This window comes from Pleurodeles waltl, chromosome 12, assembly GCF_031143425.1.
Source record: "Pleurodeles waltl isolate 20211129_DDA chromosome 12, aPleWal1.hap1.20221129, whole genome shotgun sequence".
Taxonomy (NCBI): Eukaryota; Metazoa; Chordata; class Amphibia; order Caudata; family Salamandridae; genus Pleurodeles; species Pleurodeles waltl.
The window spans coordinates 407,057,375-407,073,779 of record NC_090451.1 but is presented as its reverse complement, the minus strand read 5'-3'; the positions used below and the strand labels follow the sequence as shown (position 1 = coordinate 407,073,779).

The 16,405-nt window shown below is 41.0% G+C and overlaps 1 protein-coding gene across 1 annotated transcript in view; it reads right to left on the bottom strand.

Moving 5' to 3' along the window:
- Positions 1-577: 577 nt before the first annotated feature.
- NUDT7 (nudix hydrolase 7) overlaps positions 578-16,405 on the bottom strand; it is an 89,277-nt gene continuing 73,449 nt past the window's right edge. Inside the window, exon 4 of the mRNA XM_069216804.1 lies at positions 578-970. Coding sequence (XP_069072905.1) covers positions 611-970 — 360 coding nt within the window. The 3' untranslated portion in view covers positions 578-610. The remainder of the gene's footprint in view (positions 971-16,405) is intronic.

Below are 16,405 nucleotides of genomic sequence, written 5' to 3'. Positions count from 1 at the left end.
ACAAATTATACTAGTCATTTAAAAAGAGAAGGTAGAAGATCCATCAAGGAATGGCAATGCAATCTTGTGTTCCATTGCATAATTTGAAGTAATAAAACTTCACCAGGAAAAAAGACAAGAACTTGTAATATATGTCTAAATCGCCTAACTATGTTTCATACGGTTCAACTACTAAGCACCAGTATGGGGTATGGGGAAATGGCAGAAAAAATAATTACTGGTCGCATACACTATCAACTCCAGGTGAAATGAATTTCAATGACTGCCACTAGGGCAACATTATTATAATTCCAAACAATACTTTTTTCAGTGACACTGTATGCTCCTCTTCGAACTGAAACCAGAAATAAGGAATTTGAACATTCCAACTTGTGTTTCACGAAAAGAGTGGCCGACTATGCCTTGTGGCATAGAATAAGTGAGCCCAGCCATCAATATTGTGAAACAGTGTTTTTTCCAACTACTAGAATGGAAAACATTTTTTTACAATGTTTTAGGTTTTGCTGCTTCTATTTCTATGCTTTTGGAGTACTCTAATGATAAAAACATAACTTAGGATGAAAGGATATTTGGATAGTTACATGAATACCTTCAAATTTTAATGAGATAGTCAAAGCTTACTTTTGTTTAATTCTAAAAGCCATTGCTCAGTGGATGAAATTTGTTGGTCAACATCAAAAAGTACATTAAATGATGGCCCCTTTTCCAAAAGTATTGCTGCCAACATTAGAGCAAAATGTGCAGTAAGTCCAAAAATTGTGAATACTTTATTTGAGTCTGGGTCTTCGTATTCAAAGAAATGCATAGTTCTTGTAAGGGTTTTAAATTTGATGGGGACTGTGTGGTACTTAGTTGGCTTGATGAAGTAGTCCAGTGGAACCACAAACACATCAGTCACTTCGTCTGGATTGGGACAGGGTTTGAACGTTTCTTGTATAACTGCCACAACTGGAGTCACCAAAGTTCCATCCTGTAAAGAAACACATAGGCAAGTGAGACATGTGTAATGAACTTCATATTATGTGTTCTAATACCCTTCAGTATTTAGATAGTGTGCATTTCTTGTAAACAGATTAAATCTGCATATGAAGCCCTAAATTTCTCTTTTAACTAGGAGTGGGCGGTGAACTCTGCTCCGCTCACAGAGTTTGCAGAGTTTTTTTTACTACTTCACGCTACGCTTAGAGCACGTAGTTCAGAAAAATTCAGCGTAGCAGAGTTTTATCCTCGTTCGCGCTCACCAATGTTAAGTTGGCCAACATGGATAATCGCCACCTCCCAGTGAGATTTCCATTCGTGTTGAGGAAGTTGCCACTGGAGTAGAAAATCTACTCGAGTGGCAGAAAAGAAGCAGCACCCGCTTGCGCTGCACGTGGTGCCATTTGCCCTGATTTTTCAGCATGGGACAAACACCTGACACTAAAAATTAGTGCAAATGGCGTGATCTAACGCACTCTGTTGCTTGCAGAACTCCACGAGGCGTTGCAGAGATTTTGGTAATTTCGCGGAGTTCTGTCCACTTTTAACAGCTTTCTTTTATTAGTCTGGTTCAAACCTGCACCATTCAATTTTATCACTTCTACCTCAGCCAAAGCGATACAACGGCTGTCTTCGAGAACACAAAACTGTGTTTCAGTGTTTCTCATGCTTATGGAATTTTCAATGTCATTGTTTTTTAATGCTCCTCACACCTACTACCAAACCCTTTACTGCATCCTTCCACCCTGAACTCCAGAACCTGCCTGGAGGCCTTTGTCACAAGGCTTTGACCACACATTCTTTTAGGGAAAATTAACCCAAATATGGCTGTTATTGTACAGCCACCGAGCACCACAGCAAAAATATACTCACCTTAACTCAGATGGTTACCTCATAGAGTAGTAGTCTTACAGAAAAGGAAACCATACTTTCAACATACATGTATAATGTATATCTTTCAGTATCTACAGGTGGTGCTCCTTCAAGGTAAAATTCAATTGTGAGCTACTTCCATCTATAGCCAAGACTAATATATAATTATGCATTACATACGACAGAAAACGCCTAAATATTTGGCTTTCACGTCTGGCTCAACCATCTTTGACAACTATGGTATGCCAGCTGGTGAATATATATTGGAGCACCTGCTAGCTGACTGGGCTTAATTAGTAGGCACAAGCACCATCCTCTTTCATCTGTGAGATTGAAAGAATCATTAAGCTCCAAAAATGTTTGATACTCAACCAAGACTTTTGAGTTAGGACATTCTTTGTCAGAGTAGTTGCTGTACAAGGAAATTTCCCATATAAATCAAAATGACTCTTGGTTCTTCTTGTGCTCATTTTTAGGTCTGGCATTAGCCAAGACATTTTGATTGCAATACAATTATATCTAGAATATACTACGTTATGGGGGAATTCAACCACCCCTCTACATTCATTGATTTGTTTTTGTGTCATTCACATTTTTTCTTTTGCCCACTACAGCACACAGCTTCAGCCCAATTCAGGCACCGACTTACCTTGTTGTAAGCAACAGCATTATGCTCTTGCACAAAGTACACTTCCACAGAGAAAGTACCACTTCAGTGGCCTCCGAAAACTGGCTTGTTAGTTTTTTTTAATTGTTCCATGACCTAATAAAGGAACTCTGTCTTCGTTCATGTTCCTCTATATGGCCACGTAATTCCACAGTGACTGGCAATACTCTTATAATGTATGTCAAGGGATACTTTATCCCATATATAATACATAATAATAGATAAGATAAAGTTTATTGTTTATTTACTTAAAACCTTAACAATAAAGAAATTGTTATACAGTACATTCAGAGCCTAAAAAGTCAACAAATGCAACCTTATTCATTTACAGAAACTCCTATTACATTTTTTATCTTCTCCCTCTTAATACATTTAAAAACACAATAATAACTTGTTCGAGCTCAATTCCTTGTTCAATTCCCCATAACAATTCATTCACTTCATAAAGACATAACTCATCCTATTTTGACATAAAAACATTTCTTAATACCACTGGATATGTATGACATAGGTAAAAGTGCAAATAACTAAAAAGAGCTTTATACATAAGGTTTTAAATGCTTAAAACTGGTCCTCTTCGAGGTTTTCATCTTCATCCTCCAATAATTACTAAATGTAGCAAATGGCTAAGGAATTGGCCCATTTTAGCATACAACTGTCGAGCTCTAAAGATGCCTAGTCCCTAGAGTGCAAACACAGGTGTCAACCAATAGCCTCCCAATCAGAGTCGGCCAGAACCCATATTATTATGTGCAAATTCCTACACAGTGCAGCAAGCACGAAAGTTAAAAATGGCTATACACTTAAAGTTTTAAACCACAGAAGCTTAGGTGTAAAGTTTCAGAGTCCCTAGCGTACAAACACAGGTAACCTCCCTAACACAGTCAACCGATAAGGTGCAAATATCAATATCTGTGCCTCGTGAGTGAAAATGAACTACTTTGACAGGGTGTAGAGACCCTATTCAGAGCGTTGACTGCTGCCGTAAAATGTTTGAAAATCTTACAGATCACTGTGGATAAGCCCCACTTAAGCATGCAACATATGTGCTCTGACACTTTCTAATTCCAAGCCTTGAAACACAGCAACCAACCAGAAAACACTCAAACCCCTCAGTTCCTTACAGATGCATTCTATGTGCTGTAGCGATTCAAGTTTATACTCGCACAATCTACAGTGCAAATCTGCTGTACCCTTTAGGCAGCTGTTTTTATAGGCTTTTAAAGAGTATGATTCCACATCTCTATCTAATTCATTCTTTTTTCCAGCCAAGGCTCACGGGGCTAGATAGATAAAGTGCCGTCCCAGGAGACTGATAAAAGGTGCTATATAAATCGGCATGCACCTTTGTGGCCAGCTCTAATCTTTCTTTCTCTGTGGATCTCACCCTTGCATTTTTGTTAGAAATGTTGCTTGTTGACTTAGGGGAAGATTTAAACTAATAATTTTGTTGACTCCCACAGCAGAAGTAGATTTGTTGGCATATTGCATCCAAGCTGACTTGCTACTCTGCATGCTTAACCAGATCAAATTTCTCAATTATCCAGGAGGAGCTGCCTTAAGCTTTAAGTAATCATTTAAAAATCTGGTTTACTTCATGATCGTTTGCTTATTTAAATTGAATTCTAATCATATTTGAGAAGACAGTGATGCATCCAGGAGCCGCAATAATCGTCTATAGCACTGACACTGTGTCTTGTCTAGCCAGGTGTCAAGACTGCCTTTGAAGATCAGCGAGCCATATACTAATGTTGGGATAACCTTTGCATCTTTAACTCTGCAGATTGCAGTCAAATCTGGACCCGACAGTTGATTCAAGGGTTTATGAAAACTAATGAACATAGCTACCACCAGTCCTTTAATGAAATCAAGTTGAGTATAATGTGTACCTCGCATGCTGAAATGGACACCGTAGTATTTAAAGCTGAATACAAACAAAATATGGCCTGGTCCAATACAAAATTACATTTCTCGACTTTCTTTCTAAAAAAATCATCATTTTGTCTTGGAGGCATTAATGGAATTAATGTTATCCCTACACTAATGTGACAAGGCAAGCAACAATCGTTGCATGCCAACTGCAGTATGATCAAAAAGGATAGTATTGTGAGCATACTGTAAACATTGCAAATGAACCCCTTCTAACTATATAAATTAAATAACAAGGGAGCCAATATACAGGCATGTATCCTTCCCCGAGTGGTCTAGATCTTTTGCCTCACTTATTATTTGAAACTTTAATTCTAACCCAGGTTTTAACATACAAACTCAATATTGCTCGCAACAACGTGGAAGATGAAAGCTGTTGTATACTTGATAAAAGTGGCACACAAAGCAGGAGCTTGCTCTTGATTCGCTGCCTCGATCAGTTGTAGAGGATCACCAAGTTATCCTCTGTATTGCTCCCCTGTCTAAACCCTTTCTGAGTGTTTGGGATAGGTGCGTTGGAAATAGCCCATTTTTCCAATTCAGCATTAAGCATTTTTGCATAACATTTCCTGTCTACATCAAAAAGGGCTATTAATCGAAAATCTGCTGGCGGATCAAGAGAGCCCTTTTTGTGAATTGGACATAATATTGAACCTTGTTAACTATCAGGAACATCACCTGTAATAAAACATTGATTATATAATGGGCATAAAAGATTTATCCATGCCTCCTGGGAGACATTGAATAGCCTGGCTAGCAGCCTGTTTGGACCAGGAGCACCTGCAGGGCGTAAGGAAGATATCACTAGTCACATTGCATTCTTATTATTCAATTCACAGTCCCCCTTCTCCTCAATGTGTGACTCCGATCCTGACTTCCATGTTTCTTCCAGCTATCTAGCCGGGTATGCACCATATAGGTTCGCAACATATTGCATTCAAATGCCAGATGAGACGGAAGGCTGAACTCCCAGGCTGGCCCCACTGGACCGACACTGCACAAGTCTCCAAAATGTAATCAAGTTCTTTTGCTTTAATGCTTCATATAACTCCACCCAATGTTTTCCTCTTACTGCTGTGTCAAGGCCTAAACTTTAACTTCATAGGTCTTTCTTTTTTGCTGTACCTCCTCTATGAGAGTGCTTGAATTACTAATCCTCCGAACTTTTCTCAGGTGGTTATTCATCTGTCATTTGAGCATTCTAAGTTCAGGACATGAGTGCTTAAGCGAAGGGGCCTTGGTTGGGCCCGATGAAGTTGTGGGTGAGGCAAACTGATTTAAAAGAGCAGATGTCATATGAGGATTTTGCAAGCCTCATATAAACTCCTGTCTCTGATTTCTGTATTATCAGGGATTTCTGATGCACTCAATCACCAATTATAAAGAAATGATGTCAGAACTCAACTGTAATAAGTTATTGCAGTCCAGTTCTGACGCAACAATGCCTGCTGCCAGAGCCAGCAGTCAAGGTAAAAGGCAGGTTGAGGTTACAAAGCAGCTGTTTAAAACAACTGAAAAAGAAACATAGCTTTTCTTTCTTCTGCTCTATTGTTCTATCTTAAAGTGGCTAGCAGAAAGCACACAATAAATTTTTGCATCCCTTAGATAATTATAGAAAAGTTAGAATCTCTCTCCGTGCTTCTACACATTCTGAACTACTGCAGCATGTCTTCAATTTTTGATGCGTTTAATTTTGCATTAAAGTTCTATTTTTATTCTTTATGTTTCCAAACATGCTCTCTCTTTCATATGAAAGAGCTTCGCTAAGGGCTTAAGTGGTTTGTGGGAAAGGTGATGGTGTATAAAGTACACTCTACCATACATGAGGATATTGTAAGTCACCTTGGAGTTCTGTAACCTTATAAAGGAACTCAGCCTTTGACCTCAATCCTCTATATAGTTATGGAACTGCTCAGTGACTTTCAATTTCCTTATAATGTACGGCAGGGCGTACTTTACCCCTTTTATATTTTAGATTCTGATTAGTATGTGGTGTGGTTTGTGTTCTGGTTTCTTATGCTGTGGTATGCACTTGCTGATACGGCCGCAACATGCAGTTGCAGCTGCACAGTCAACCTGATTTCACAATGGCACATTAACTTTGTTATGACGGGAAGGGTATTAATCCCGCTCTTGTCCATGACCAGTGCACGGCAACCACCACAAGATAATCAGTACTCACATTTTTTGGAATAACAGATCTCCTTACATTCCCTATCAATCAATATATTCACACTTTAGGGGCAGCAACCATCCTGCAGAGCTGTCACTTGTTTTGACAAAAATTGCAATCATCTTGCAAGTCAGGAAGTATTCCTGGTTCAATGCCTAAATGATTAGACACTTTTTTGTGAAAGTCTGACTGGTGCTGCAAAAATCCTTTGCTGTACATGTGCACATTCCATCTTAAGAATCCTCATAGTCAGAAGACGAGGGGATCAGGTCCAGCTCTGGCATTTATGAAGGTAACCATTACTCACAAAGGCAGACGATGTAGGTTTCATTGCTGCTATGTCACTCTTTTTTCTAAGCTATTTGACAGCTTTTAGCGTCATTAGCTCAGTCTTTGACACTTGGAGTGTCAAGAGGTTATTATAGCATTTATGTAGGTACATTTATTTTAGCTTAGGTCTGAGGCCTGTGCCCTCTCACCTAGTCACTTGTCATTTTATTCCTCTAATTATTTTAGCAAGGCTTCATTTTAATTGCATTGTTTTATTGTTTTTATCAGTTGTCCTTCCATGCAGAATTAGTTATTCATTTCTTTGCGCAACATTTCATCCTGTGCTTGCTCCAAGGCTGTGCACAATATTTTACCAGGTATTGCCGATCCAGAGACTACAATGTCTACCCTACACAGAAAATATATTTTGTCATGTCAGGCCAGTTCTCAGAACAACAAGATGAGTTATTATAAAACAACATGCTGCCCCACCAACTCAGAGGGGACATTCCAGCCGGACTGCCACCTCATGCAGCAAGTCATCGCAGTTTCTGCTGAAACTCTGCGCTTCCTCTTCATCTACATGGCAGGACTCCCAGCAGACTAACGGACCTCTTCTCTACTTTTTAACACAGGTATGGGGAATGGGCTTCTTTCCCGGGACTAGAAGGACAGACTAGGGCTACCACTGCTATTTGCTCTCATGTAGAAACTTAGCAGTTTAGGTAGGGATGTTAGACACACTACTTTGACAATATGATGGGACTCTTCCTGTGTTTTAATTTCCTGGTCTTTGCTGTAAAAGTGTTGCCTTTCATTATCCTCATCGCAATTCATGCCATTTTACATAGACCACAGTTGCTTTAATAAAACCTATTGAAACAAATCCTGCTTCTGTTTGTCTTTGCATGTATGACACTTGTCTAAGAGAGAAAAAGGGGTACGATCTGTTCCACTATGACTTGTCTGAGTGTCATGCTATAGGGTGCCACAAATCACTTTTACCTCTGGTACTGGTGAGGTGCTGCTAGCTAGCTGGAAAGGTTAGCCGACAGCTCTCACACGATGTTTGATCAGACTCAGTCCCCTATGCTCGCTGGTGCTGCCGCCTAAAATCTAGCAGTCTTGTTACTACAAGAGGAGTTCTGTGACAGAAGAAGGCAAGGCACTTGCTGGGACAGACCAACAGCAAGCAGAGTGGAACTGTAGGGAACAGTAAAGAGCAGCTTGACCACAAAGTATACTATCAACAATGCTTCACTGCTGGCTTTAAGGACAAAGAATCTCAGCAAGAAATCGTAATAGTAAAGCCACAGAGAATGTAGGAATGCTTATGAGTCTGGTATCACACTTTAACACATATAATACCGACTATACATTGAGCTGCAATGTGAGCCAGCCATGGCAACTGTCAGGTGAGTTTTTAAGGCTTCTGACACGAAAGACAGGAGTGTCATTGCACATTCACAGCATCCAAATATATCTCATTAACTTGCAAATCAACTGGCAGGCAGGGAAGGCCAACCTATTATAAGGGTGGGTTGTAATTGCTCACTGTACAATAAAACTTCAATATGTGGAAATGTGAGTCATTGTTGGATGCGCCAAGTAAGACCTTCAGTTACAAGGTTATGTGAAATTTATGGTCAAATGGACATCTGGTGCATCTCTTAGGGAATGATCTGGGCTAAACATTCAATTTATACACAAACACTATTCAAGCATTGATCTTTTTGTAGCAAAAAAGGAACTTATTAAACCTGTCTGAAATCTGTAAGTTTTGCAAAGTTACATCTGATCACAATCCACTATTACTAGTATAAAGGATCCAGAACATGCAGAGACCAAACATCAGGCACAGATTATTAATCAGGCACTGTTGTTAGATTCAGCCAATTCCCAGATGATACAAGATAGGGTTATCAATTTTAAGTCTCATAATATGGGCTTAGCTGCACTAGTGCCTTTAAAGCTTCATTTAGAGGAATCAGGCTAAGCTATCAATCAACAAAGAAAATATTTCTCAAAAGCAGGTAAAAACAGATAAGAACATCTAATCAATTTTGAATAAGCATGCTAAAGCAAACTATGATATGTCAGAGCTGATTGTAGCAAACACTGATCTCTAGAGTGATTATTATGAGAAAAACAAAAGAATGCACTAATACAGTGAACCCATGTATAGGTTCCTGGTGTTGAAATGGAGGGAAGCTGCCAGGCAGAAATGACAGCTCTAAAAATGCGCAAGGTGTTTAGGTTATTGGCGTTGATAACTTAGTCAAGTTCCATCATGAGTATTAACAACACTTTTATTCAAGAGTGAATTTTTGTAAGAGTGTCTCTAATTTTACCTAAAGTACAGTCATTTAAAAGACTTCTCAAAGTAAGTCAGGGATTCTTGATATTCTGACTGCAGGTCAAAAGATAAACTATTATTGCTGATCTACTAGTTGTTAAAGCTCGGGGAGAAGATGTTATACCCCTAGGACTTTAAAAAGCTAGGCACGATTATTCTGTTCATGTGCTCCCTATGTTTAGAGAATCAGCAATCTGGCATCTTTTCTTGTGTATGTGTGCTTTTTATACAGGTTATGATGCTGAAGTATAGCTGGTGGTGGATGTGCTACAGCACATCCTAGAGCAATGGTCTTCAAACTTGTTAATGCCGCGCCCCCCCACTTGAAAAATAAAAATCATTGGGCCCCCCTCAGAATTTTTCACAATTATTTTAGAAAGATGGCAATGTTTAAATATGTCTAAACCTATTTAAACATTGCAGTCAAGTACTGTTACCTTTTTAAAACTGCAATAACATGCTTCTGCCAAAGTCATGTTATCTGTATAATATTTCTTTTGGCCAGAGTTTGGCGCCCCAGCGGGATCACTTGATGACCCCCCTACGGGGGCCCGCCCTCCAGTTTGAAGACCTCTGTCCTAGAGGCTCAAGATGACACGTCCATAGTTCAGCATGTAAATAAAATGGTATCTTGAGTAAACGCTATGTAAGCGTCAACCCGGACAGTCCAAAAGCCCAACCGAGGACCTAAAGATGGGGCCCTCAGAGTGAGAGCCAAGGCTATTTATTATTATAGTAAATGTGACATTTATTCTTTTTTTTCTTTATAGATCCCCTGGTGGCAAACAAGGACAGCATACTGCCACAAAAAGTAGAACCACAAGCAAAAAAAGTAGTCCAAAAAAGGAAGTCTACAACTTCTAAAGATGGTCCTCCTTTAAAGAAAGGGACGTCGCAATGGAATATATCAGATGTGTTCTTACAAAATGCAAAGTCAAAAGAATGCCAACACCTTTCTATCTCAAGCAGCTTGTTCCTCTAGGATATAGTAGTTATAGTAATATTTAATATGTATTCCTATTTTTACATTGCAGAGCTATCACAAAAGACCTCTTAGGGACTCCCGCGTAAGGCTAAGTGGTCGTTGACGCCGCTAAAGGATGTCACGAGATCCTTCAAAACACAAAGTCGTCGTCATCCGCTGAGATCAACCCTGTGCCTCAGGACAAACCAAGCACTGGCTCTGAAAATAACAGTCATAGACCAGGTACAGACTTTAACCCATACACCTCTCCACAAGTAAAACCTACAACCAGTAAATTGACCACTTCTACAACAACCCAATTTGTGCATGGGCCTGTAGACCCCAATGGGCACGCACTTACAACCGCAGACACATATCAGCATGTGAAGTGTAAAACCATTGAAGGGGGTCTAAAGCCATGCATAAACAAGCCAGAAACAAACTGCCTTTCATTAAAGAAGAAGAAGAAGCAGATGACCACAGAGCTTCACACAGTAGATCTATCCCTTAAAAATACAATTACACCTCAGGCAGGTTCCCATAATCTGCAGTGGGCTAAATGTTTATCATCTGAGGTGTCTAATGGAGATGTGCTTCCCAGATGACCAGCCCCAAAACCGCCTAGAACTATACTGCATAGTCTTTTGGACTCGAGGTTTGAAAATGATCACCCAATAGAGGACCCTTATACTGGATGTACAGGGCTCCTCAGGGCACTAGCAGGTGAGGTGGAAAGTTTTGAAACAACAGCAGCCGTTACGCACAGCAGACCTTCTAGTGTAGACCCCGAGGGGCAGAAATCCTCTGTTCAGCAATCACCTGTTCCCAGTCCCTGTGGTTCCTACACCTTTGCACCCTTGAGCTTTCACGACCAGCATTCAAATTTTCCATATCCGATGCCCCTGATTACCACCCCGGGCGTGTACGATCCCACCAACCCCCATCAAGTATAAACCTACCAGGTTCAACATAACCTGACAGTAGTATAGGCGGAGTTGGTTTCAAAATCAGAGTTTGGAAACACAGTCTAGCAGAGAACCGTCCTCCAGAGCACCTGGCTGTTTACATTGGGACTGTTTTTTTGACCCAGCAAAGTCCTACCCTTCAGAATAGGGCTATTAATGCTAACCAAGGAACTACACTAGGAGTGCTTCACTGTAATATACACTCCACCCCAATACTGCAACTAATGCCTCAAAATATTATGTTTTTGACCACAGAATTGTACTAGGGACATATTTCAAAGACATACAACAGGCTGTCAGAAAGCTAACATCCAGACTGAACTCCAAGACCTTAAAACTGGGGAAGGTGGAAAGTGAGAACAGTCCCTTGAGGGATTCCCTGAGGGACATAATTTACAGGATGGAAAGGTGTAGAAGAGAGGTGTTACAAACTTGTGAAGCAGTCGCTACAGACATGAGTGTTAAACCAGTATGGCAAGGCCTGCTGCACTCCCTAAAGAGTGCCGGATCCACATTTATTAATAATGCTGTCCAGAGGTCAAAATACAAAAAGAAGGGCCAAGCTATACTTACTAAGGTTAATCGGTTCTTATGAGGCCTCAAGAACAAAATGCAGCTAGAACCCATCAACCATGGCTTTAAAGTCTAGAAAACAGTGAGAGAGCCATATAAAACAGTCCCTACTAGGTCTCAAAACATAAATTTAAGACCGAATATCACAAGCACTGGATGTTTCAGGCGCTCAAGGGGTAAAGTTGCGAGACTCGAATACCATGAACACCCAGAAGGTCCTGCTGCTGGGTCTATAGTAGGGGGGCTGGGAGACACAGATCGCAAATACAACAGCAACTGTTCAAATAGATTGTGGGAGGTTACCTAAAAACAGGAGGGTCTGTAAGAAACAAAAATGGACTAACAGGGCTAAGCAGCATAGGCTTTTAATAAGTAAATTTAAAAAAAGCCAGAATATGTGCCACAAGGAGGCTTAAAAAATGGCTGTGCAGAACCAAAGTCAGCCAAAGTCAGCCATCCCATCGATGAAATAAGGTTCATCGATACCCTGAATTTTCTGCCCATGAAACTGAGCAAATTGCCAAAAGCATTTGTTTTTCCAGGATGTAATGGTTATTTCCCCACCTTTTTCAACACCTGAGTGAATTAGAATTATGATGGTCCCATGCCTCCGCTTGACAGCTACTGTGTTAAATATATATATGATGCTTGCTGAGAAAGAGAGCTTTATACAATGTTATGGTGAAAACAGTGAAAATACGTTTCATTTTCAAACCGAGTCGAAAGCTTACTGTCAGGCGGATGTAATGATCTTATGAAAAGCATGCAATCTCTTCAGAGACGTTCTGGTGGAGAGGACTAAACAGGTAAAGTTTTTGAAGACAAAACCACCCAAGATGACAAAATCCATAGAATACAGAGACCCTTTTCAGCAAAATTTGCACAGTGTAGAAACCTGTCAAACACGACCATATCAATAGATCCTGAAGGTGTTTAAGTACCATTTTGCCCTGTGTTATGAGATGTCCTGTTGCAAGTTTATTGATGATGAGACCACAGCTCTGTGCTGGAAATATGCAAGCGTACCCCACAACTTGTAACAATATAAGCATCTTCTTAGCTTGTTTCACAACCGCTCATGCTCGTTTAGAGCTCTACAGGGTGTTGGATAAACTTCAGGACAGGTGTTTGTATCACAACACCGACTCTGTTATTTTTGTGAGTTAAGTGGGGGATGAAGACCCCCACTAGGTGATTATCTAGGAGATTTGACCAGCAAACTAGAAAAGGACGAGTTCACGTCATCCAGACCCGAAACCTATTCTTACAAAACATCAGACAATGCATGGTGTATGAAAGTCAAAGGCATCATCTTAATTGTTAACAATACCGTCAATATCAATTTTGACAATCTAAAGGGTCTGGTGAACGAATAGGCTGTATTCAACAGCCATGAAAATAATAAAACAACTGTTGTACAACAGCCTAGCATAGTGCAGTCCAAAAACAGTGGGAAATTACAAAGCAACCGCTGCATAAAACCTTACATGTAGTGTTTGATAAAAGGGTCCTGACTGAGGAATACAAAACCCTACAGTATGGTTATTAAAGGTGCATTAGAGTCTCGAATCGCCACGACTATGGACTATTATAAAGAAGCTGTTAGCAAATGTTCTTGGGGTTTTATCCCAAACCACCAACAACCTCCAACCTCCGGCTTTATTCATGCTGGCAAGATCTTTATATAGAACTAAACCTAAGCTACCCCACTTCAAATTTATAGAAGGCATACCTAGTAATCTCAAAGACGACGCATTGTTACCTACAGACCTTGTAAACGAGATGTCTGTAGATGATCTTATGCACGAGGGTGGGGATCACCCTGAGATAAAAAAAAAAAAAGTAAATTCAAATCGGCAAGACGTGCGATTAATTTCTCGTGCTTAATTCATGTTATTCATTGAACGCTACCATTTCTTGGCATTCAGATGGTGGTATTCGAATCGGCAAGATGCGCAATTCACTTCTTGTGCTTAGTTCGGGATATTCAGTGTGCCCTACCATTTCTTGGCATTCACATGGTGGCCTTCGAATCGGCAAAACGCACAATTAATTTCTTGTGCTTAGTTCATGATATTCGGTGTGTGCTACCATTTCTTGGCATTCACATGGTGGCCTTCGAATCGGCAAGACGCGCAATTCATTTCTTGTGTTTAATTCATGATATTCATTGTGTGTTACCATTTCATGGCATCTCCGTGGTGACATTCGAATCTGCAGAACGCGGGATTCCTTTTTTGTGTTAAAATCACGAAGTTCATTGTGCACTACCACTTCATGGCATTTACTTGGTGGTCTTTGAATTGGCAAGACGCGCAATTCATTTCTCATGTCTAATTTAAGTTACTCCTAGTGCACAATCATTTCATGACAGTTACAAACCTTTGTGGAAATCTGTAATGTGCGCAATTCGTGTTACTGCATTTCAAGAAAACAAAAGTGTTTCAAAATTCTAGATGTTATATTGTATGTGCATAACAAGCCTCTCAAGTATTACTCATATGGTGTTATAAGAAATCATTCAGATTATTTCCTTGTCCTCATGCCAAAGTCTATGCTTGAATTTGAAAGCGTAATTCTAGAAAAGGCTGATGTTTCTAATTCATGTGGAACATTTCATTGAGTGGTTCATTAGAATGTTGTATTAATCTTTCTTGATTCCCTCACAGGTATTCAAAAACATTTTTAGGCCTTGTTATTTAAGTCCATGCTTAAGTTATTCATGTTTTCCAGTATGACAATGCTTAGAGTCATAGCCTAGTAATGATTAGTGTGATATAATCTTGATATTGTGCATTCTAACCTTTTTGCTTCCTACAGGTCTCCTTCCCAGCTGTTCCCTACCTAATCCCCTTTTCCCCACTTAGACTCTCTTAGACTCTGTGAGATTCTAATCAGAGTATTGGAGCTGTCTTGTGTTGGACGTGTTGGGGACGTGCACAGACCCGAGGATCTGGTGACTCTGACAGGCTATTCATGTTTGATGTACCTCTGCTCCAAACACTTGTGGTTCTACTCTGATGATCTAATTGATCATGACCCTCAGCTCTTCCTCTGTGAATCGTGGGTGCCTTTGACGTGACATGGTGGTTGTGTTGGGGGTGGTAGTGCGAGTTGTGTGCAAGGGTGAAGTGTAGAGTGGTTGGTGGGTGGGGGTGTTTGGTTGTGCGTGTTTGTGGTATCTGGTGTTTGTGGGCAGTGGCGATATGTGTATTGTGTTGCTGGTGCAGGTGTGGTGTGTGACGCTTGGGAAGTGTGTTGGTGCCTATGGTATTGACATGCAGTGTCCTCCATTGGTGTGCTCCTAGTTGTCCGTGTTGGTAGTTGTGGTTGCAAAGGATTGTGGGGGAGTGTGAGGGCATGTTATATAATACAGTCAGCAGGTGTGTGAGTGTCAGTATGTGTCTCAGGTGTGGGGTATTCGTACTGTCCAATGTGGTGCTCTGTTCTAGGGGAGGAGAGTTTTTGATCGTGGTGGTTCCCACCACCAAAGGTTTCACACAGTACAATGACAGCTGTGCTGACTTGTGGGTCATAATCTGGAGGGCGAAATATGTTCGGTGTGGCGGTGCTGTTGGTGGGACCAACTCTATCCTGATCTCGGTTGTCCTGCGGTGCCGGATTTGTGGCTTTATTTTGACTGTCTTCATTGTGGACTCTTCATACGGTGGGCAGGATACAGCAAACACTGGCGGTCTTTTGGTGCCGACAACCACGGCGGTCTTGGCAAAAGACCGCCAAATTCATAATGAGGGCCAATATGTTTTTTGTACAGCTGGTATCCAAACTTGGGTATTTGAAGGTGCTTTCATGTGTGTGTGAACGAAAAGGAAAATCTATAAAATAAAATATTTGCCTAAGATCACATAATTTGGTTGAGCTGGGAAGCCATGATTAATGCAGGGCTTCTGTTTTCACTTTGTCCAAAAACACCCATTAAATGGGTATCTGCTGTCTCGTATTCATAAGTTAAAAGATAATGCTTTGTTTTTACCTCTTTGCTGGACTGTAGCTCTGAATGACTGCTGCCCTGCTGTGTAGACCTGCTGCCCGCTGCCCTCTCCTCTGGGTGAGAAGGACTGGACCTGCATCGGTTTGAACTCAGGGCCCCAGAGTGAATCTAAGGGCTAGTTTGGTGGCCTCCTGACTTGAGCTATAGGGACAGAGGGTTCCAATAACCTCAACCCCAGCATCCTAGCAACTGGACTGCCATCTGTGAGTCTACCTTGCCAAGTGGTGCCACCCAGGTCCTGGACCCTTGGAAATGTGGTGTTCTGCCACCCCCAGAACCTTGGATCCCATGGAACTGGCACATCGTCTCTGCTGCACAGCACAACCCCAAGCAGAAGCGACCAATCATCGCCACTGAATGAATCTTCCTCATCGCAAAGAACCACATCGCATCACAGGCCTCTGCCTCATCAGAACCGCCACTGTGCAACACATACTTGTCACAGGCCCTAGCCTCCTGCGTTGACAGCAGCCTTGACAGCAACAACGGGCTCTGCATTGCAGCTCCTTGGAACTGACGCATCGCCCTGACTGCACGATGCATCCTTGACCAAGGACTTCAAATTGCAAGCCCTCATCGACAGGATCCTAAACAACAATACAGGACCTCACATCGCAGCCTCACCGCATCTCGGAACCAAAGCAT